This window comes from Salvelinus namaycush, chromosome 10 (genome assembly GCF_016432855.1).
Source record: "Salvelinus namaycush isolate Seneca chromosome 10, SaNama_1.0, whole genome shotgun sequence".
In the NCBI taxonomy this organism is placed as follows: Eukaryota; Metazoa; Chordata; class Actinopteri; order Salmoniformes; family Salmonidae; genus Salvelinus; species Salvelinus namaycush.
This window is the reverse complement of record NC_052316.1, coordinates 9,304,662-9,325,803: the sequence shown is the minus strand read 5'-3', so window position 1 is coordinate 9,325,803 and position 21,142 is coordinate 9,304,662. Positions and strand designations below refer to the sequence as shown.

Below are 21,142 nucleotides of genomic sequence, written 5' to 3'. Positions count from 1 at the left end.
TCTGATGAAACCAAGATTGAACTCTTTGGCCTCAATGCCAAGTGTCACGTCTGGCGGAAACCAGGCACCGCTCATCACCTCCCTACGGTGAAGCATAGTGGTGGCAACATCATGCTGTGGGGATGTTTTTCAGTGGCAGGGACTGGGAGACTAGTCAGGATCGAGGCAAAGATGAACGGAGCAAAGTACAGAGAGATCCTTGATGAAAACCTGCTCCAGAGCACTCAGGACCTCCAACTGGGGTGAAGGTTCACCTTCCAACAGGACAACGACACTAAGCACACAGCCAAGACAATGCAGGAGTGGCTTCGGGACAAGTCTGAGTATCCTTGAGTGGCCCAGCCAGAGCCCGGACTTGAAGCCGGTCTAATATCTCTGGAGAGACCTGAAAATAGCTGTGTAGCGAGGCTCCCCATCCAACCTGACAGAGCTTGAGAGGATCTGCAGAGAAGAATGGGGAAACTCCCAAAATACAGGTTTGCCAAGCTTGTAGCGTCATACCCATGATGACTCGAGGCTGTAATCGCTGCCAAAGGTGCTTCAACAAAGTACTGAGTAAAGGGTCGGAATACTTATGTAAATGTCATATTTCCATTTTTGTTTTGTTTTAATACATTTGCAAACATTTCCAAAAACCTGTTTCTGCTTTGTCATTATGGGGGTGTTGTGTGTAGATTGCGGGGAAAAGCTGTAACGTAACAAAATGTGCAAACGGTCAAGGCGTCTGAATACTTTCTGAATGCACCGTAGCTGCTAAACATTCTGTATCTGCAACTGAGTCTATGTAAACCTCCAATTGTCTTCCAATAACCCTCCCACGAAAGCATCCCCCATCCCAAAAGACGGTGTTGTCCCTGACGAAACATAACAAAACAAATGGTAAAGCAAAAAAATAACATAGATATAGAGGAATAAATTAGATAGTACTGAGGACAGTAAGACCGGGAAAATCAACAGATGCCCATAAACCCGGTGGCTAACTGTTACATGTGCGCTCTTTGGGTCCCTCGGACCAGGATTGGGAAATACTGGGATAGGAAAATTCGGGGATGCCAAATTTGCATTCAGCCCATGTAATCACACACACATTCTTCTGAACCTTTACTTATGAATTTGTTCCACCTTTTTATGTGCAAACTTTCCGCAGTAACATCACAAGAGGTTTCTAACACTACATGAAAACAGAATACATTTGTGGTTTGATCTCCGCAAGCGTTCTCAACCACAAAGCCCTTTCAAATCCCACTCAGCCCAATTTCACAGTGCAGGATCAAGTACGAAGCCGATATCGCGGTCTTGAGCAGTTCCTTTTTTAATTTTTCTCATCTCGTCCGATTTATATTAAACCAAAAAGAGCCCAAAGGAAGTTTTGACTTCTCCTCACGTCCCTAACAGCCTCATTCATACTCGCAATCGTGGTTTTGACCGCATCTCTTGCCGCGTGAGATGAAGATCGAATTCATTTATCAGCTCTCTCTTCAGGACGGGGAATTGCTAGGGACCTCACGATACTTAGGTGCCGATACAATATGTATCACGATTCTCACAATTCTATATGCATTTCGATTCGATACTGCGATTTGATGTTAAAAGCATATTGCTCAGTATATCTGCTGCAGAAAGACGAGAGTGCATGAGAAAATGAGTTTTGATCAGTCATGGAAGTAAAAGTGCTGAAAACATGTTGGCTCACTATTTATAAAGATTGAGGCCAAGCTATACGATGCAAAATACTGTAATGAAACAGGAGGGAGCGGGTCTCGAACCCTCGACCTTCTAGCCCGAGGTCCGGCGCGCTATCGACTGTGCCGCAAAAGCATGCTCGTGCGGCAGAGTCGATTTCCGCGCTTATAAACCCAGGGTCGTTACACTACTCCCTCCTTTCAAAGAGCGCGCCCTCGCGCTAGCTTGCGACTCTACGTCTTACAGGAACGCGCTCACCGGCCAAGCACACGCACTGTCGTGGATGCGAGGTCCGATCACTTCCGACACCAGTGTAATGAAACAGGAGGGAGCGGGTCTCGAACCCTCGACCTTCTAGCCCGAGGTCCGGCGCGCTATCGACTGTGCCGCAAAAGCATGCTCGTGCGGCAGAGTCGATTTCCGCGCTTATAAACCCAGGGTCGTTACAATACATTTTGGTGCAGGTACAGCCGACTAGCGCTAGCTAACGCTGAAGTGACACAAGCACCCACACATATTCAAACGTGACGCTGTTATTTTCAGTGCTACTGGTCGCTATGTCAGATGGGCAATTCCACTTTGTATCTGCACAGTTCTTCCTCTAAATGTGTTTTTGTAAACTTTTCTGTGGAAATTGTTCAAAGTAGTCATTGTGCGTTGAGTTCTACGGTTTGTTAAACTTTGAAGTCAATGTTTTTTGTTTGGTATACATTTTAAAGGCATACCTCGGGATTTTGTACTTCGCCAGAATCAGACGCTGGATACCATTTTTATGTCTCTGTGTGCAGTTTGAAGGAAGTTGTTAACTAGCGTTAGCGCAATGACTGGAAGTCTACGATATCTGCTAGTTAGCAATGGCATGCAAAACTTCCTCTGACTTCCTTCATACTGGATGCAGAGACATAAAAATTATATGCACGAGTTTACCTGTCTCTAGGGAAGTAGATAACGGGCTTAAATGACAACATCCCGACGTATCCCCTTTGAAGTGAAAAATCTGTCTCGCAGCATAATCCCATTATCGTGGAATTGCCCATATCCTCATGCGCCACATACACATACGGTATCATACTCCATATGCACACCTACAACTTCAGAACGTAAAAGAACAGTGTATTGTATTAAAGTACACATTTTTGGGACAATATAATGATTGATTGATCGACCTAATGGTTGATTTGTTCTCCTGTAGCTCGGTGCGTTTGGTTGACACTGAGAGGAGGAAGAGGAGGGGCCAGGGTGGAGGAGGAGGACACAGGTAGGAGAACACAACACATCTGTAGAGACAGGTTCATTAAATTCCCTTCGTACGCTACATTCACCAACGACCCTCTGGTTTTCATGAAACCTTTATTGTATGTAATGTATGCCGTTCGAGGTTTAGAGACCTTTCAGTGGTCAGCGGGAAGCAGGCGGCGTGTAGATACAGGAAAATAGAACATACAGGGACAACAGAGTTGGTGGTCGACAACATTTTGCGTGTTTTGCTCTTAGTGATCTACCTGAGAGGGAGGAAGGAGAGGGAGAGGAAACCCCTGCGTTCAGCCACTGGGGACCCCCACGCAGGTGAGTGTCTCTGCTGTATTACAGACAGTGTCTTTTCAATGAGAACCTGAACAGATGCTCTTTAGCAGAGGCGTAACGGTTCACTAAAATGGGTAGTTGGGATCATGGGTGCGCCTGATTTTGGACGAGCAGAATTGGAAACCGTGCCGCATTCACCAATATTGGCACACCTGTGCCTATCTCCCCTCAGCAATTTAGAATGCACTGTGACCGGACAAAATCCTGCGTCGGTGTCATTATTATGGATTATAAAATTCAGCTAGTTTGTGCTTTCTGCCTGCATAATCTTGGAAACCCACAACTAAAATATTCTGTAATTGCATCAGATGCTTGATTAAGTTGACAGGGGAGACGCGTTAGAAAAGATACTAAAACGAGGAGCAGAAGCAGGAAGGGGAGCGGTAGCTCCACCCCCCCCCCCCCCCCCCCCCTTTGCAAGTTCCGGACAAGTCTATGGGCCAAATGATATAGCATGCGAGGCTGCCCAATATCATGAATATAGTCTTAAATAAATTAGTTGATGAATGACGCCGTTTACCTGTGACTATATTTAAGATATAGCATTGTCTGTTATGCCTTATTTCTTGGGGTAGACAATGATCAATTCAAATGAGAAGCACATATAGGTCATTATCAATAAAACTTCACAATACAGTGCAGAGCATTCGATTTGGCTGCTGGGGGGCCAGCTTCTCTAAAACCATTAACAACTACCGGTATGTGCTGTTTTCAAGGGATTGTCCGATTTATTCCATGCAAAACAATTGCGCCCATTTAGGTCTGTCAGAGTTATACAGCATATAACTGCATGTTTTTCATGATCAGTAAACATCAATTGGTCATTTATTTTCAGATACGTGATGGTAGCCTATCCATTTGGCATATGGCATGTAGCTAGCCAGCTAAGCAAACAGCATGTCATTTAGCTTTTGGTAAGAGCTTGATCGGCAAGTCCTCGTACTGGTAAAGTAGTCAGTCGGAATACTGTCATCACCACTAATATACTGTTGGTCCCATGTTTCATGAGCTCAAATAAAAGATCCCAGAAATGTTCCATCTGCACAAAATGCTTATTTCTCTCAAATTGTGTGCACAAATTTGTTTGTAGCCTTGTCAGCGAGCATTTCTCCTTTGCCAAGATAATCCATTCACCTGACAGGTGTGGCATATCAAGAAGCTGATTTAATCAGCATGATCATTACACAGGTGCACCTTGTGCTGGGAACAATAAAAGGCCACTCAAATGTGCAGTTTTGTCACATAACACAATGCCACAGATGTCTCAAGTTAAGGGAGTGTGGAATTGGCATGCTGACTGCAGGAATGTTCACCAGAGCTGTAGCCAGAGAATTGAATGTTAATTTCTCTACCATTTGCCGCCTCCAATGTCAATTTAGAGAATTTGGCACTATGTCCAACCGGCGTCACAAACGCAGACCACGTGTAACCACGCCAGCCCAGGACCTCCACATCCTGCTTCTTCACATGTGCGATTGTCTGAGACCAGCCACCCGGACAGCTGATGATACTGTGTGTAAAAAAAGCCAATTTGTGGGGAGAAACTGATTCTGATTGGCTGGGCCTTGCTCTCCAATTTACTGATTTTCTTATATGAACTGTAAAGCCATCTAGTTTATCTCCTGAAAGTTTGTTTGTTAACTAGCCATATTGAAGTGATCTGTTTTAAGCGAGCTAGCCAATTTGACGTAGTCCATCAAGCAATCGTGATGAAACACTCTTTTAAAAGCAATATTGAACAGGGGATAACATTAGCTAACTTTGCTAGGTAGGCCTACGTTGGTCGGAGAACAAAAGTACATTAGGTCTAGTACTAGGACTAGACAACTGTATAAAGTTTCTACCGGTAGCTCGCGAAGTAAACCTAGTCAACTAACAGAACATCTGCAAATGCGTCCTTCTGTTGCTTGACAGGCAGAGCCCACAAAGTATGGGAAATTAGCCTAAACCGCTCAAACTTGTCAGGTTTAGTTAACTTTTATTTTATATCACTCAAATATCCAATTAATGTGGGCCAATAATGAGCAGTATGGTCAGACTACTTGTATACTACTCTACAGGTAAATCAGCAATTGGCCACCAGGTGTCACAAAAGAAAATAAATGGATATTCCACACAAATAAAGACTATAATAACCGTTTCCAAAATGTCTACATAATAAGCGTTTTCCATACAATTGTAATTCAACCATAAATCAACAAAAATATGTTTTGGTACATTTGCTTTTCTAATATACAAAATAGGGTAACACTTTACATGACGCCGTGTCATTACACGTGATTTCACAGTCATAACCATGTCATATGTCGTAACAGCTGACATAACAGGTCATAAACCTGTTATAAAATGGTCATGACACTATCATGATCCATATATTTAGACTATCTTGTCACACAGTGCGTTATTTTATGGCACCTCCATAAGTGTCAACCCACATTTATTCAAGTACATTTTTTCCCTGACAAGAAGTTTCCTTTCATTTTGAAAGTTAGTTTCTCAATTCCTTTTGTTGTAATGAATTCTTTACAGTCATGTTTTGGTTTTTTTCAGCGTATTTTAAACAACTTGTAGAAAATACGCTGTACGACACTGTCATGAAGCGTTACGACCATCCTGTGTCACTTTACTTGGACTAAGAAAGTACAGTTGATGACTGTCAAGAAGCATTATGACCATCGTATTCATTTAAGCCAGATAGGCCTATCACGTACATGCCCTTATATCAGTCAAAAAGAGGGTGTCTTGTCCTGCTCCTGAAATCTGTTCCTGCATTCATCCCAGGCAACAGCATTGCAATAGGTGCATGTCTGACATCAATATGTGCGCAATTATAACGATAATTTCGTATGGTCAATTAAAAAAATAGATGTATTTAACATTAACATACTGTTGCCAAGTAGGCTACGGTGTAATGGGATGTTTTGCTGGTGTGGTAGGTTCTGGGGGTTTTGACACTCTTATGTAGGTGTCATAACCAGCCATAAAATAACGCAATATATGTCACAGAGGTCTAAATATAATGGTCACGACAGTGTTATGACCATGTTATGACAAGTTATGTCGGTGTCATAATGTGTTATGACACCGGATGTGAAGTAAAAGGATTACCCAAAATAGCTCTAAACAGCCCGACGTGATATCTTTACCTCCTTATCTGAGCTGATCCCCCCCCCCCTCTCGTTGTTTTGGGTTAGGTTAACTGCCCTGGTGGTTGAGTCTTCTGATAAGAATCTACGAGACAGTAGGCTAGCAATTCATCAAAATGGATGAACACTGAAGATGATCTATTCACATCCTCAGTTTATAAAGGAGGTAGTTTGACTGGTGACGCTATCTATTTAGACGGGCACTCACACGCAAACAATTCTGCAAACAAAATGTTTCAACTTAGTTATTGACGCTAGTATGTGATTTATATCGCAGTTAAAAGAGAAGTCAAGCTCAAGGTCTCTCTAGTAGGGTACCTCCGTCTGTGTGTGTGTGTGTGTCGTGCACGGCTCTTCCATGGAGAATTCTTGCCACTTGACTCGAAGATATTAAATGGCCTTTTTCTTTTTTTTTTGTACAAAATGAATGTAGGCAAGGTTGCCTGAGTGATAGAGATCACAGGCTTGGTGTGTTTGTGTGCATACGCGTGTTTGTGTACTTACCCTGGCCCACGTGCTTCCAGAGTGGAGGTGTGGCAGGAAGAGGGCGAGTCCCTTGGCATAAGCATTGTGGGCGGGCACAGCGTCATCAAGAGACTGAAGAATGGAGAGGAACTCAAGGGCATCTTCATCAAACAGGTGACGCCGTTCTCCCCACCTCTCTCCCTCCCTCTTTTAAGCCTAAAGCTACAGTCAGTGATTTGTGAAGCGGTGTAACAAAAGAATAATGGGAACCTTTTTTCTTTTTTCTTTTTTAAATCCCAGAATGTAGCTTTACGTCGGTGTACTGATGCAGATATTTAATTTGAACTTGTCTCCTTGTATGTTTTGTAGAAAACATTTATGAATGAATTAAATGAACAGGTACTGCCGGAGAGCCCAGCGGGACGCACTTGCGTGCTGAAGACCGGGGACAAGATATTGCAGGTGAGGAGGGGAACACTATCACAACGCTAAAGCAATGACACAGCAATGATACAGGAATGCTAATTCAACACTGTAGCAACGGTAGTGGAACACTACTTACGACACCATGTCAATGCTACAGAAATGTAAATGGAACGTCACAACGATTCCGGACAGGTTGGTGTGACCTCTGTTTGTATAATCTCTCTCTCTCTCCCTCTGTCGTGTTTTCTCTCTCTCCCGCTGTCGTGTTTTCTCTCTCTCCCTCTGTCGTGTTTTCTCTCTCTCCCTCTGTCGTGTTTTCTCTCTCGCTCTGTCGTGTTTTCTCTCTCGCTCTGTCGTGTTTTCTCTCTCGCTCTGTCGTGTTTTCTCTCTCGCTCTGTCGTGTTTTCTCTCTCCCTCTGTCGTGTTTTCTCTCTCCCTCTGTTGTGTTTTCTCTCTCTCTGTCGTGTTTTCTCTCTCTCTCTGTCGTGTTTTCTCTCTCGCTCTGTCGTGTTTTCTCTCTCGCTCTGTCGTGTGTTCTCTCTCGCTCTGTCGTGTGTTCTCTCTCGCTCTGTCGTGTGTTCTCTCTCGCTCTGTCGTGTGTTCTCTCTCGCTCTGTCGTGTGTTCTCTCTCGCTCTGTCGTGTGTTCTCTCTCGCTCTGTCGTGTGTTCTCTCTCGCTCTGTCGTGTGTTCTCTCTCGCTCTGTCGTGTGTTCTCTCTCGCTCTGTCGTGTGTTCTCTCTCGCTCTGTCGTGTGTTCTCTCTCGCTCTGTCGTGTGTTCTCTCTCGCTCTGTCGTGTGTTCTCTCTCGCTCTGTCGTGTGTTCTCTCTCGCTCTGTCGTGTGTTCTCTCTCGCTCTGTCGTGTGTTCTCTGTCGTGTGTTCTCTGTCGTGTGTTCTCTGTCGTGTGTTCTCTGTCGTGTGTTCTCTGTCGTGTGTTCTCTGTCGTGTGTTCTCTCTCTCTCTGCCGTGTGTTCTCTCTCTCTCTGCCGTGTGTTCTCTCTCTCTCTGTCGTGTTTTTTCTCTCTCTCTCTCTGTCGTGTTTTTTCTCTCTCTCTCTCTGTCGTGTTTTTTCTCTCTCTCTCTCTGTCGTGTTTTCTCTTGCCCATTTATTAAATTTTTCAATACCCTTCCACTTTCCATCTATTTCCTCTCACCCCTCTTTCTCATGCTTTCCCTTTTTTATTTCTCTTATCTCTGTCCTTCCCTCTCTCTTTCTCCCCCTCTCTATGCGCACCTGTGTGTCTGTGTGTGTCAGGTATCAGGTGTGGACCTCCAGAACGCCAGCCATGAGGATGCGGTCCAGGCCATCAAGGCAGCTCCCAGTCCTGTGGTCTTCATCGTCCAGAGCCTCACTGCCACGCCGCGGGTAAACACACCACACACACACACACACGTCTGTGTGTACCCACATAGGTACACACGCGCACACACAGGAGCACAACCCAAATATATACTTTGATGTCCCTCTGATGCTCAAGTGGTTGTCTTTTGGAAAGGCAGAGGTACCCATGCCCCCTTCTTTGCCTTAGAGAATTGGTTTGGTGGCGTTCACACCACGTTTCCTCTGCTTCCCTTGTAGGTTGTACTTTCTGTCAGAATGTCTTGTAGTTGGTTTGTTATTTCGGGCTGGTGCTTGGTGTCTGTTATCTAAGCATGAATGGCGTTTGACGCTCTTTCCTTGTGCCTGTGCGTGTTTGTGTGTGTGTGTGTGTGTGTGCGCGCGCACCTATGTCTGCATGTGTCTTTCTCTTTCCAGCCTGTCTCGCTAACCGCGCCCAGTTACAACAAACACAAGGCAAAGAGGAGAGTCATGCCGGTAAGCAGCCCCCACTTTCTGACAAAATTTTCTGGTGGTGGAAATGTGGCGGGCTTGGTTATCTTCTGAAATAGTTCAACTCTGTCTTGTGTGTGTGACCCATTTCTCTAATTACAATTATTATTATTGTTTTTTACTGTATATGTCTTTGCTTTAGCAACAGTGGCCTTGTCATTCATGCTAATAAAGTTTCTGAGAGAGGAGGTAGAGAGAGGAGGTAGAGAGAGGAGGTAGAGAGAGGAGGTAGAGAGAGGAGGTAGAGAGAGGAGGTAGAGAGAGGAGGTAGAGAGAGGAGGTAGAGAGAGGAGGTAGAGAGAGGGGAGAGTTTCGACACTACGACCCAGCTTCAGGAAATGACTGATCTCAATCGAGAGCCAATCAAGTCTCATCACTCTAACTTCCCTAGCGAGACTAGCTTGATTACGACACCGTCAGCCGGCAATTAATTGAAACCTTAATCATTTGGCTTTAACAGACCCAGATTTGATTTCTATTAGGGTCACGTCCGCCTCTGGAGGACGAAGGACTGTTAAACACAACGAGGAAGACGTTTAATTACATCGAGATACTATGATTACCTTCTTTACTCCTGTGTCCCAAGTCCAACTGTGGACTACAGTGTCTATCTCCCTCTGGGTAATGTGGGAGGAGGGAAGTGTATGAGATGGATGGGGACCTACACTGCCAGTGAGCGATGTTCGGGAACGTTAGGGAATTGACCCCATTTTTAGAGGTCTGAGAATGTAGACAAGGAGCGCTTTCACATTTCAGCACATGCACAGTTACATTTCCCAAACACTTTATTGCGATAGGGAGATGTGCGAGTGCTGTCGGGCAGATTCACACACACACACACGCGCGCCACATTTCATCCTCCTTCCCTTTTCCCTCACTCCTGGAGGCGCAGGCCCTCTCTCTTCTCCTGTTTTTTTGTCCTTCTCCAAGGCTGCTCTTTGACATTTCCAAGGACAGGGTCACCTCTCATCTTGGGTGAACACTTCCTCAAGCAGAGAGGTAGACGTTCAAGTCACCTGTACGGTTCCTTCCGATTCGGTGCAGATGAATGGTAGGAGGTGAGGAAGAAGGCTACTTTCGACTCTGTCGGGGATGGATCACTTTGATCCTGACATCCGTAACACCGGTTCTATGAACTAAGCTGCGCATTTAGTTGGCTACTTTAAAAATAAACGAAATCCACAGCAGGTGGCTTTTTAATTGGGTGGCGGGCTGGTTCTGGCCCGCGGGGCAGTAGTTGTCCTGTGTCTACCCTAGCCCCACACCTGTGATTCATATCTTTGGTGTTTCTGAGAAGCATGGTGTCTTTGCCCTAATCTGCAGAACGCAGCAGTAGGAGGCGCCCCTCCCCCGATGAGACTCCCCCCGCTCTACCGGCCCCCCAGTCAGCTGACAGAGGAGCAGGACGAGGAGCTGGAGGAGGCCAAAGGTCAGTCTTTGCTCTCTCGACCAATCGTAAACTGTGTTGCCTCTCTGACCAGTTGTCAACTGTGTTCTTGGGTACGTCCAATGAAAACTTTGCCTTGGTGTGTGTGTGTATATACGCCTTAAAGGGATAGTTCACCTAAACAGCATTACTTGAATATTTATTGGATCTTGGAAAGTCATTTGAGCATTTGGTTAAACTATCCTTTTAAGAGAAAGTCAATCAACTGTCCCTATCTGGCTCTGAGCTCCACTCTATTGTCCTGGTCCCTTCAGACTTTAGACCCTCCATTAGTGGTGTTGACGGGAGTTCAGCTAGCCTGGATTCCCGCAAGGTAAACAATGGTGAAACGGAGCATTATAGTTGGATTCCAGGCTAGAGTTCCAGCACCCATACAATGCCAAAGTGCTTTAAGCCCCCGGTGTAAAAACACTACACAAACCCAATCTATACTTACAGTGTGTTCCCTAGTCACCTCCTCCGCCAATTTCCCAACAACCAAGAAAGTCAGTGAAGCTGGAACTCTTAGGGAATGGAGGTGAGCTCATTGCTGTGTTTACGTTCCAACGCTTCCCCTCCCCTGAGCTATTGAAGTGGGTGACTAACGTCTGTCTGTCTTGTGGGCCCCGAAGGGTTGCCTCTTTCAGCGGCTCCCTCACATGGGAGAGCGCACGCACAAATACCACACACACACACGTTATAAAAGCTTTTCCTTCTGACAACTTGTGGGGCGAGATGAGGTAAAGGTTGGAGTCGTCTCCACCGCAATCAATGCTACATTAATTCAGTAGATGTCACAGTGATGGTCGAAATGGAATTGTTAGGAAGGACTGGTACATTTTAAGACTTTCTTGAATTATATTTTTTTGCCAGACACACACACACACACACACACGTTTGTTCGCATGTAATGGGGGAATTTGCAGTCGCCTTTGCTACCATCATTTCTGCTTTAGTTCTGTAAATGTTAGCTCAAGCTTTTAAATGGCATTGTAAAGACGGGTACAGCGATGGAGCGGAACGTGTGTGGGACTATGGACATTGGCAAACACTGATCCTAGATCAGGACCATGGGCGGTAAATGGAAGGGCTGCGCTGGGGGTGAACTGCCACGGCATACTGATTCCAGACCTGGGTTCAAATACTATTCGAAAACGTTGAAATACTTTGAGCATTCGCTCGAATCTGCCTTACTCCAAGGGTTTGCCGTTTTGTGACTATGCTGTTGGCCCGTTACGCCAGGTAAGGTCCATTGAGCACAGATAAAGCGTGACTATGCTGTTGGCCTGTTAAGCTAGGTAAGGTCCATTGAGCACAGATAAAGCCATTTTGAAATGATTTTGAATAGTGTTTGAACCCAGGTGTCATGTGGAAATGAAGACTCACAGTAAATCCTCCACAAAGATGAGAGCTTGTTTGGCAACGTTTATACTACGGTACGTGGAGTGGTTCTGAATGAATGCTGTGACGTAATCCCAAGAAACGTGTCCGTATAGGCTACGAGGCAGCACTCAACATCTAGTGTAGTCAAATCTAGGCCTAGAGGTACTTAATAGCTTGGCCGGAGAGAGTTTCGGTGGCACAAAGTTTTGCTACGTTATGCCCGAATGAATATGACCCATGTCCATGTGTATTGAATATGACCCATGTGTGTTCATTAGAGCGCACAGTAGCAAAACTTTTGCACATTGTTTTTCTTTCTTATTGGACATGGAAGTGTCGCCTGGTGTCCCAGGTCTCAATCCCTGAAAGAAGGGCTCATGTCAAAAGTAGTCCATTATGTAGGGAATAGGTTGCCATTTGGGACATTCATTTGTTTTTTATGTTGATGTAATAAAGATTTTATGAATTTGTCATGACTGGTCAGCTGTAATCATGCAATAATCACTAGAACACAAAACGTACATTAGCATAATGCCTGTTGTCCTATGCATGAATAATTTGTTTGGCCAGCTAGATAATTGCTATCAGGGACAGGCACTTCAAATAGGCATATACCTTTTTAAAAGTCCTCCGTTATAGCTCCAAAATTGTTGTAAAATTTCATTGAATTCTACAAAATGGGCGAGACCCAAGAACCACACACAACATCCCCAGTCCATTCTCCCTTGTGATGTACGTCCCTGAGTTATAGGTTCTGGGATGCCAAAGTATTTTGGACTGAACTGGTGTGTGTGTGTGTGTGTGTGTGTGTGTGTGTGTGTGTGTGTGTGTGTGTGTGTGTGTGTGTGTGTGTGTGTGTGTGTGTGTGTGTGTGTGTGTGTGTGTGTGTGTGTGTGTGTGTGTGTGTGTGTGTGTGTGTGTGTGTGTGTGTGTGTACTCTGAATCAATGTGTGCAGCGTTACTGTAAATGAATGGCACCATCTGGACCACGGTCCTGGTTGGAAAGAACACTGCGGGGTAGACTATTCACCAGTGGCCAGGCAATGGAGGAGGGAGAGAGAAATGTGTGTTGCAGCCAGAGCTGGCATTTATCCCAGCCTGGCAACATGTCTTCTAGCTGGATGAATAATTGAGGAGGCAGCCAGCGCAGTTTGGGTCCTGGATGCTGATTGACTGAAACATATCAGACAATATACCACGGATATGATGCAAAAATATTTGTTTACTGTTCTATTAATGTTGGTAACCAGTTTATAATAGCAATAAGACACCTTAGGGGTTTGTGGTATATGGCCAATATATCCCCAGCTAAGGGTTGCGTCGTACAAAAGAACAACCCTTAGCTATGGCCATATACCACACCCCCTCTGGCCTTATTGATTAAATATACCACACCCCCTCTGGCCTTATTGATTAAATATACCACACCCCCTCGGGCCTTATTGATTAAATATACCACACCCCCTCGGGCCTTATTGATTAAATATACCACACCCCCTCGGGCCTTATTGATTAAATATACCACACCCCCTCGGGCCTTATTGATTAAATATACCACACCCCCTCGGGCCTTATTGATTAAATATACCACACCCCCTCTGGCCTTATTGATTAAATATACCACACCCCCTCTGGCCTTATTGATTAAATATACCACACCCCCTCTGGCCTTAATGCTTAAATATACCACACCCCCTCTGGCCTTATTGATTAAATATACCACACCCCCTCGGGCCTTATTGATTAAATATACCACACCCCCTCTGGCCTTATTGATTAAATATACCACACCCCCTCTGGCCTTATTCATTAAATATACCACACCCCCTCAGGCCTTATTCATTAAATATACCACACCCCCTCGGGCCTTATTGATTAAATATACCACACCCCCTCGGGCCTTATTGATTAAATATACCACACCCCCTCGGGCCTTATTGATTAAATATACCACACCCCCTCGGGCCTTATTGATTAAATATACCACACCCCCTCGGGCCTTATTCATTAAATATACCACACCCCCTCTGGCCTTATTGATTAAATATACCACACCCCCTCTGGCCTTATTGATTAAATATACCACACCCCCTCGGGCCTTATTCATTAAATATACCACACCCCCTCTGGCCTTATTCATTAAATATACCACACCCCCTCTGGCCTTAATGCTTAAATATATCACACCCCCTCTGGCTTTACTGTAACCTATAGGCTACAGAATATGCATACTATGCATGTACAGTGCATTTGGAACGTATTCAGACCCCTTGACCTTTTCCACATTTTGTTATGTTACAGCCTTATTCTAAAATGGATCAAATAGTTTGTTCCTCCACATCAATCCTCACACAATAGCTTACAGTGACGAAGTAAAAACAGGTTTTTAGAAATGTTAGCAAATGTATTACAAATAAATAAAACATTTTACTTAAGTATTCAGACCCTTTACTCAGTACTTTGTTGAAGCACCTTTGGCAGCGATTACAGCCTCGAGTCTTCTTGGGTATGACGCTACAAGCTTGGTACACCAGTATTTGTGGAGGTTCTCCCAATCTTCTCTGCAGATCCTCTCAAGCTCTGTCAGGTTGGATGGGGAGCGTCGCTGCACAGCTGTTTCCAGGTCTCTCCAGAGATGTTTGATTGGGTTTAAGTCAGGGCTTTGGCTGAGCCACTCAAGGACATTCAGAGACTTGTTCCGAATCCAATCCTGTGTTGTCTTGGCTGTGTGCTTAGGGTCGCTGTCCTGTTGGAAGGTGAACCTTCACCCCAGTCTGAGGTCCTCAGCACTCTGGAGCAGGTTTTCATCAAGGATCTCTCTGTACTTTGCTCCAATCAATTTTCTCTCGATCCTGACTAGTCTCCCACAGCATAATGCTGCCACCACAATGTTTCACCATAGGGATGATGCCAGGTTTCCTCCAGACGTGACAATTGGCATTCAGGCCAAAGAGTTCAATCTTGGTTTCATCAGACCAGAGAATCTTGTTTCCAAGCTGGCTGTCATGTGCCTTTTACTGAGGAGTGGCTTCTGTCTGGCTACTCTACCATAAAGGTGAAGTGCTGCAGAGATGGTTGTCCTTCTGGAATGTTCTCCCACAGAGCACCTCAAGAGATCTTGTCAGAGTGACCATTGGGTTCTTGGTCACCTCCCTGACCAAGGCCCTTCTCCCCCGATTTCTCAGTTTGGCCGGGCGACCAGATCGAGGAAGAGTCTTGGTGGTTCCAAACTTCTTCCATTTAAGAATGATGGAGGCCACTGTGTTCTTGGGGACCTTCGATGCTGCAGAAATGTTTTGGTACCCTTCCCCAGATCTATTCTTCGACACAATCCTGTCTCAGAGCTCTACGGACAATTCCTTCGACCACGTGGCTTGGTTTTTGCTCTGACATGCACTGTCAACTGTAGGACCTTACATGTCCAATCAGTTGAATTTACCACAGGTGGACTCATCAAGTTGTAGAAACATCTCAAGGATGATCAATGTCGAGTCTCATAGTAAAGGGTCTGAATAATTATGTAAATGTATTTCTGTTTTATTTTTAATACATTTGCAAAAATGTCAACCTGATTCCGCCTTGTCGTTATGGGGTATGGTGTGGAGATTGAAGGGGAAAAAAACAATTTAATCAATTTTAGAATAAGGCTGTCATGTAAAAAGTCTGAATACTTTCCAAATGCACTCTATGTAGAGCCAAGAAGACGCACACTTGTCGCGCAAACTGTTTATGTACACACACTCAAACTGATACACACATTGCTCAAATGCAAACTGTACGTACAGCATTCTATATGAGAAATTCAGAGCCACAGGGCTTTGCTCAGACATTGGAGAACTCAGTAGAGCGACAAGTATCTCACCTACAGTACTACTGTAATAAATAAGACCTCAGATCTTTTCTGTCCTGGTGTGTTTGGAGATTGTTTTATTTGATAAATGGCCTTGCCCCCAGCGGATCCACTGTCCTTGGAGAAGATAACAGTTGGAATCGCACTGTAGTGTGGAGTCGCTGTACTGTAGTCTTGCAAAACCAGAACGCATGTTTGAGTTAGTACGTAATTGAGTTTGTTTCATACTGTGAAATTGGTGTCGGATTGATTGTTGTGCGTGCCTGCTTGCTTGCGTGTGTGAGAGAGCGTGTGTGTGTCGGTGGTGTAAAAAGTACCCACTTGTCATACTTGAGTAAAAGTAAAGATGGCTTAATTGAACATTTCTCAAGTAAAGGTTCACACTGCAAAATACTACTTGAGTAAAAGTATTTGGTTTTAAATATTCTTAAGTATCAAAAGTAAATGTAATTGCAAAAACATACTTTAGTATCAAAAGTATTAATAATTTTAAATTCCCTATATTAAGAGAACCAGACTTTTTTTTATTTTTTTTCCGGATAGCCCGGGGCACAATCCAACACTCAGACATCCTTTACAAATGAAGCATTTGTGTTTAGTGAGTCTGCCAGAATAGTGGCAGTAGGGATAACCAGGGATGTTCTCTTGATAAGTGTGTGAATTGGATCATTTTCTGTCCTGCTAAGCATTCAAAATGTAACTAGTACTTTTTGGGTGTCAGGGAAAATGTATGGAGTAAAAAGTACATCATTTTCTTTAAGAATGTAGTAAAGTAAAAGTTTTCAAAAATATAAATAGTTAACTACAGATACCCCCCCAAAAATACTTCAGTACTTTAAAGTACTTTTCACCACTGCTGTGTGTGTAGTTTAACATATCGCTGTAACATAATTGGTGTGTGTGTTACATGTAACTGGTCATGTTTGCAGTGGCTCATTGTAAACCAGCGAGACTTAAGGAAACGAACTATGTGTCCCCAATGTGCAAGAGGACAATGTGTGTTGGTATAGTACAGCCGCTGTTTTCTTGATTGATTCTGCTGTCATTCCATAGGAAAATCAATAAATGACACATGGCAGAGGCGTATAGAAGTCGCTGCAAGGCAAAACACACACTGGTCTAGCACCCTGTCGCTGTGAGAGCAAAGAAGAAAGTTGACTAGATGCTGAGGGCTGTAGTGTGTGTGTCTGTGTGTTCTCATATTCTAACAGCAGTGTCCATCGAGAGGCTTGAGTGCTTATCCATGTACCTCCATTGTTTCTTATACGTCTGTGCACATTCCTGAGTTCAGTCATGTGCTGAGATGGCACAAGGGGGATTCCCAGGTAGATGTGTGTGTGTGAGACACTTGGTAGTTTAGGCTACCTTTTCAGAGGAAGTAGACTGTTAGTGATTCAGCAACACCACTCGAGGGGCTACCGTCCACACTACACTACTGCACCACACTCGCTCCTGTCTACTAGCTAGTAGCTACATTTCCCTCTCACATGGATGCAAACAAGTCACCTTTCGGGGCGAAATTCGCCGTTCTGAATCCAAAGTAGGTGACCTACGTGATTCGTGTAGATCCAATGAGAAAAGTTTGGGCGAGGGGTGTATCCAAGGCTCAGCCAATCGTTCACATAACAACAGAATGCAGCAAGCGACTGAAGAGAGACGAGACCACCGATTTGCTAGTTACAGCATCAGCGCGTGCTCTGGAAAGACAGCAGAGAGTGGAAAGGCAGTTTGCCAGTTACAGCAGCGCGTCCCCTGAACGATAACGAAGAGGTAGGTGAGAAGCCTGACCACGGAGACGGGGGTGAGGAGATAAAGCGTACTTCACGAGCTGTAACCGAAAAACAACTGGCATTTGGAATATTTAAGTTGAGGGAGAAAGTGTGGTGGAACAAGTATTGTTAGCATTGTTAAGTATCTTGCTAGCTGGATCGAATTCTCCCTTAGCTAGCCAGAGAAATGTTGAGCAACATTAACCAACTTAACTGATCAAATAATTGAGGTTATGGTGTGAAAATTAGCTGGCTAATAAAGTCAGACCGCTAGCTAGCTAATGTTACAACATCAGATGAGCTAACGTTAGTAACCTAACCAATTCACTCTAGTATTAACTGGTAATATTGCCGCTCCTGAAGTTATAACACGTTAGTTGCTTACTGGACCCAGCCAATCTGTGTGAAATGTTAACTAGCTAATGAAGTAACTACTATCTGTGAATTAACAGTAATGCTTTCCCTCTACAGTATGTGGTTAATTTTCAAAATGAGAGAATTAGGTGACAATGAGGCGTTGCTTGTTAAACAAGTGTAGCTGGAGCTGGGCCTGGCTTAAGCTGGATGCCACTATAGAGGTGAAAGGAACACCACATAAGTTACTTTCCTTCTTTCAATACAGTGGATAAAAAGAGGTATGCCAGGAGTACTCTCTGCCTGAAAGAGATCAATTATGCCAACAAATGGTCTCATGCTCTGCTGGCACATTGTAGAACAGATGTCCACAGCAGGCAGAAAGTGTACAATAATGTTCAGTGTAGCCCAAAGATATTGCTTTTGTTGTGTTGAACTTGACAGTAACACGTGTGAGTGGGGGGGAGGTTATTACATGTTTTACTCGGTGAATGTTATTTTTGCACACATGTAGCCTTGTGCACTTGATCGATGTCTACTATAGTGGCCACTATAATAGAGGAAAATAGAATGCCTGTTTGTTTCATTCTATTTCTACTTCAAGATGTTTTTTCCCCAAGTGCAATATTTAGATGTGTGTGTGGTCACAAGTGTTCTATTGTAAAGGCTGTCATGGCTAACTGCAATATTAATGTATTGTTTTTTCTCAAGACTTGAGTGTCAAATGACATTATTTTTGTAGCTTTGAGTTAGGTTCACATGAACCACTTTTTATTTTACACACAGAAACTGATTGTGTAGATCATATTCTTTGTTGTTTAATTAGTTAAAACCTGCATTTCCCCCTAGCAGGGAATTTTTTGTTGTTGCATGTTTCAGTGCGGAAAAAAATGGTCACCTTTTTGGTCCTTCAGCAGTTTGTGTCCCTGCTCTCAGCTCCGACAGTGACTCTAGTCATGTTTCTGCCCGTTGGCAGGTGGCTGTGTGTGTCTTTCATCACAACACCCTACCTAGCATTAATGAACGCTGCCCCAAACATCATATTGAGTGTGAGACGACGGAACGTTAATACCACCACAGTGGTTTGTAATCACACAACTGTCTATGGGGCCTGAATCCTAGCATCCACGTCATTCTCCCATTGGCATCAATGCATGACTAAGTGAACATCTGACTTAAGTGGAAGTTAGGGTTCAGCCCTTAATGAATATAGCCTGGCCTATATGACAACAATTATACGTTATAATAAATGGATCCCACGTGTCATAGTATGATGGGTGATTGATAGTGACGTTAACTCCCTGTCCATATGTAATGTGAGCTGAGTGATTGATAATTGCTGCGGCGAGGAGCGACCGGTGGCGGAAGGAGGTATGGATTTCTTGTTGCTCTCTAATTACGCTGGCCACTCACTTTGTGTGTGCGTATGTGGTTCTCTGTACGTGTGTGTGTGTGTGTGTGTACGCCACTCAGTGTGTGAGTGTGAGGTCTCCAGTGTGTTGTGTTCCTGGACAGCGTGTGTGTTAAGGATTGAAGTGGGTCAAGAGCCAGCTATACCCCAATCATTGTCACAATGACTGGTACTAAGGCCCAGCCTGTCTATCTGTCTGTCTGTCTTCCTGTCTGTTAGTCTGTCTGTGTCTGAGAGTGTCTGTGTTCCTAGTCCATCTTTGTCTGTCTGAGAGCCAGTCTGTCTGCGTTGTCTCTCACTGCAGGGGAGGAGTACCTTAAATGACAATTTGCTGCAGTCACAGCCCGTCTCAGCCTCTCCGCTGCTGCAGTCACAGCCCGTCTCAGTCTCTCCGCTGCTGCAGTCACAGCCCGTCTCAGTCTCTCCGCTGCTGCAGTCACAGCCCGTCTCAGTCTCTCCGCTGCTGCAGTCACAGCCCGTCTCAGTCTCTCCGCTGCTGCAGTCACAGCCCTTCTGTCTCTCCGCTGCTGCAGTCACAGCCCTTCTCAGTCTCTCCGCTGCTGCAGTCACAGCCCGTCTGTCTCTCCGCTGCTGCAGTCACAGCCCGTCTGTCTCTCCGCTGCTGCAGTCACAGCCCGTCTGTCTCTCCGCTGCTGCAGTCACAGCCCGTCTGTCTCTCCGCTGCTGCAGTCACAGCCCGTCTCTGTCTCTCCGCTGCTGCAGTCACAGCCCGTCTCTGTCTCTCCGCTGCTGCAGTCACAGCCCGTCTCAGTCTCTCCCCTGCTGCAGTCACAGCCCGTCTCAGTCTCTCCGCTGCTGCAGTCACAGCCCTTCTCAGTCTCTCCGCTGCTGCAGTCACAGCCTCTCCGCTGCTGCAGTCACAGCCCGTCTGTCTCTCCGCTGCTGCAGTCACAGCCCGTCTCTGTCTCTCCGCTGCTGCAGTCACAGCCCGTCTCAGTCTCTCCCCTGCTGCAGTCACAGCCCGTCTGTCTCTCCGCTGCTGCAGTCACAGCCCTTCTCAGTCTCTCCGCTGCTGCAGTCACAGCCTCTCCGCTGCTGCAGTCTCAGTCTCTCCGCTGCTGCAGTCACAGCCCGTCTCAGTCTCTCCGCTGCTGCAGTCACAGCCCGTCTCAGTCTCTCCGCTGCTGCAGTCACAGCCCTTCTCAGTCTCTCTGCTGCTGCAGTCACAGCCCTTCTCAGTCTCTCCGCTGCTGCAGTCACAGCCTCTCCGCTGCTGCAGTCTCAGTCTCTCCGCTGCTGCAGTCACAGCCCGTCTCAGTCTCTCCGCTGCTGCAGTCACAGCCCGTCTCAGTCTCTCCGCTGCTGCAGTCACAGCCCTTCTCAGTCTCTCTGCTGCTGCAGTCACAGCCCTTCTCAGTCTCTCCGCTGCTGCAGTCACAGCCCGTCTCAGTCTCTCCGCTGCTGCAGTCACAGCCTCTCCGCTGCTGCAGTCACAGCCTCTCCGCTGCTGCAGTCACAGCCTCTCCGCTGCTGCAATCACAGCCCGTCTCAGTCTCTCCGCTGCTGCAGTCACAGCCTCTCCGCTGCTGCAGTCACAGCCTCTCCGCTGCTGCAGTCACAGCCCTTCTCAGTCTCTCCGCTGCTGCAGTCCTGCTCTGTGGCTCACATAGTGCTTTTGGACTTGTTGGAATGCTAGGGTACTAGAGAACTCTAAACGATAGCAGTTCAGTTACTAGAGCCCTGGTGAGGGGGCTATAAGACAGAGCAGGAAAAGTATTGGCTTTAACATGATGGTAACACACGGTCTGAGTCCCAAATGGCACCACATTCATTTCATACTGTCGTTCGCTACTT

General features: G+C 45.5%; 1 protein-coding gene across 6 annotated transcripts in view; it reads left to right on the top strand.

The window, feature by feature from the left end:
- patj (PATJ crumbs cell polarity complex component) overlaps positions 1–21,142 on the top strand; it is a 166,576-nt gene that overhangs the window by 58,417 nt on the left and 87,017 nt on the right. For 4 of the 6 annotated variants that reach the window (XM_039002139.1, XM_039002142.1, XM_039002137.1 and 1 more), the window contains exons 23-29: positions 2,876–2,941; positions 3,178–3,249; positions 6,938–7,052; positions 7,248–7,340; positions 8,559–8,669; positions 9,060–9,119; positions 10,458–10,563. In XM_039002139.1, coding sequence (XP_038858067.1) covers positions 2,876–2,941; positions 3,178–3,249; positions 6,938–7,052; positions 7,248–7,340; positions 8,559–8,669; positions 9,060–9,119; positions 10,458–10,563 — 623 coding nt within the window. The remainder of the gene's footprint in view (positions 1–2,875; positions 2,942–3,177; positions 3,250–6,937; positions 7,053–7,247; positions 7,341–8,558; positions 8,670–9,059; positions 9,120–10,457; positions 10,564–21,142) is intronic. The other 2 variants (XM_039002140.1, XM_039002141.1) reach the window with 2 other exon arrangements.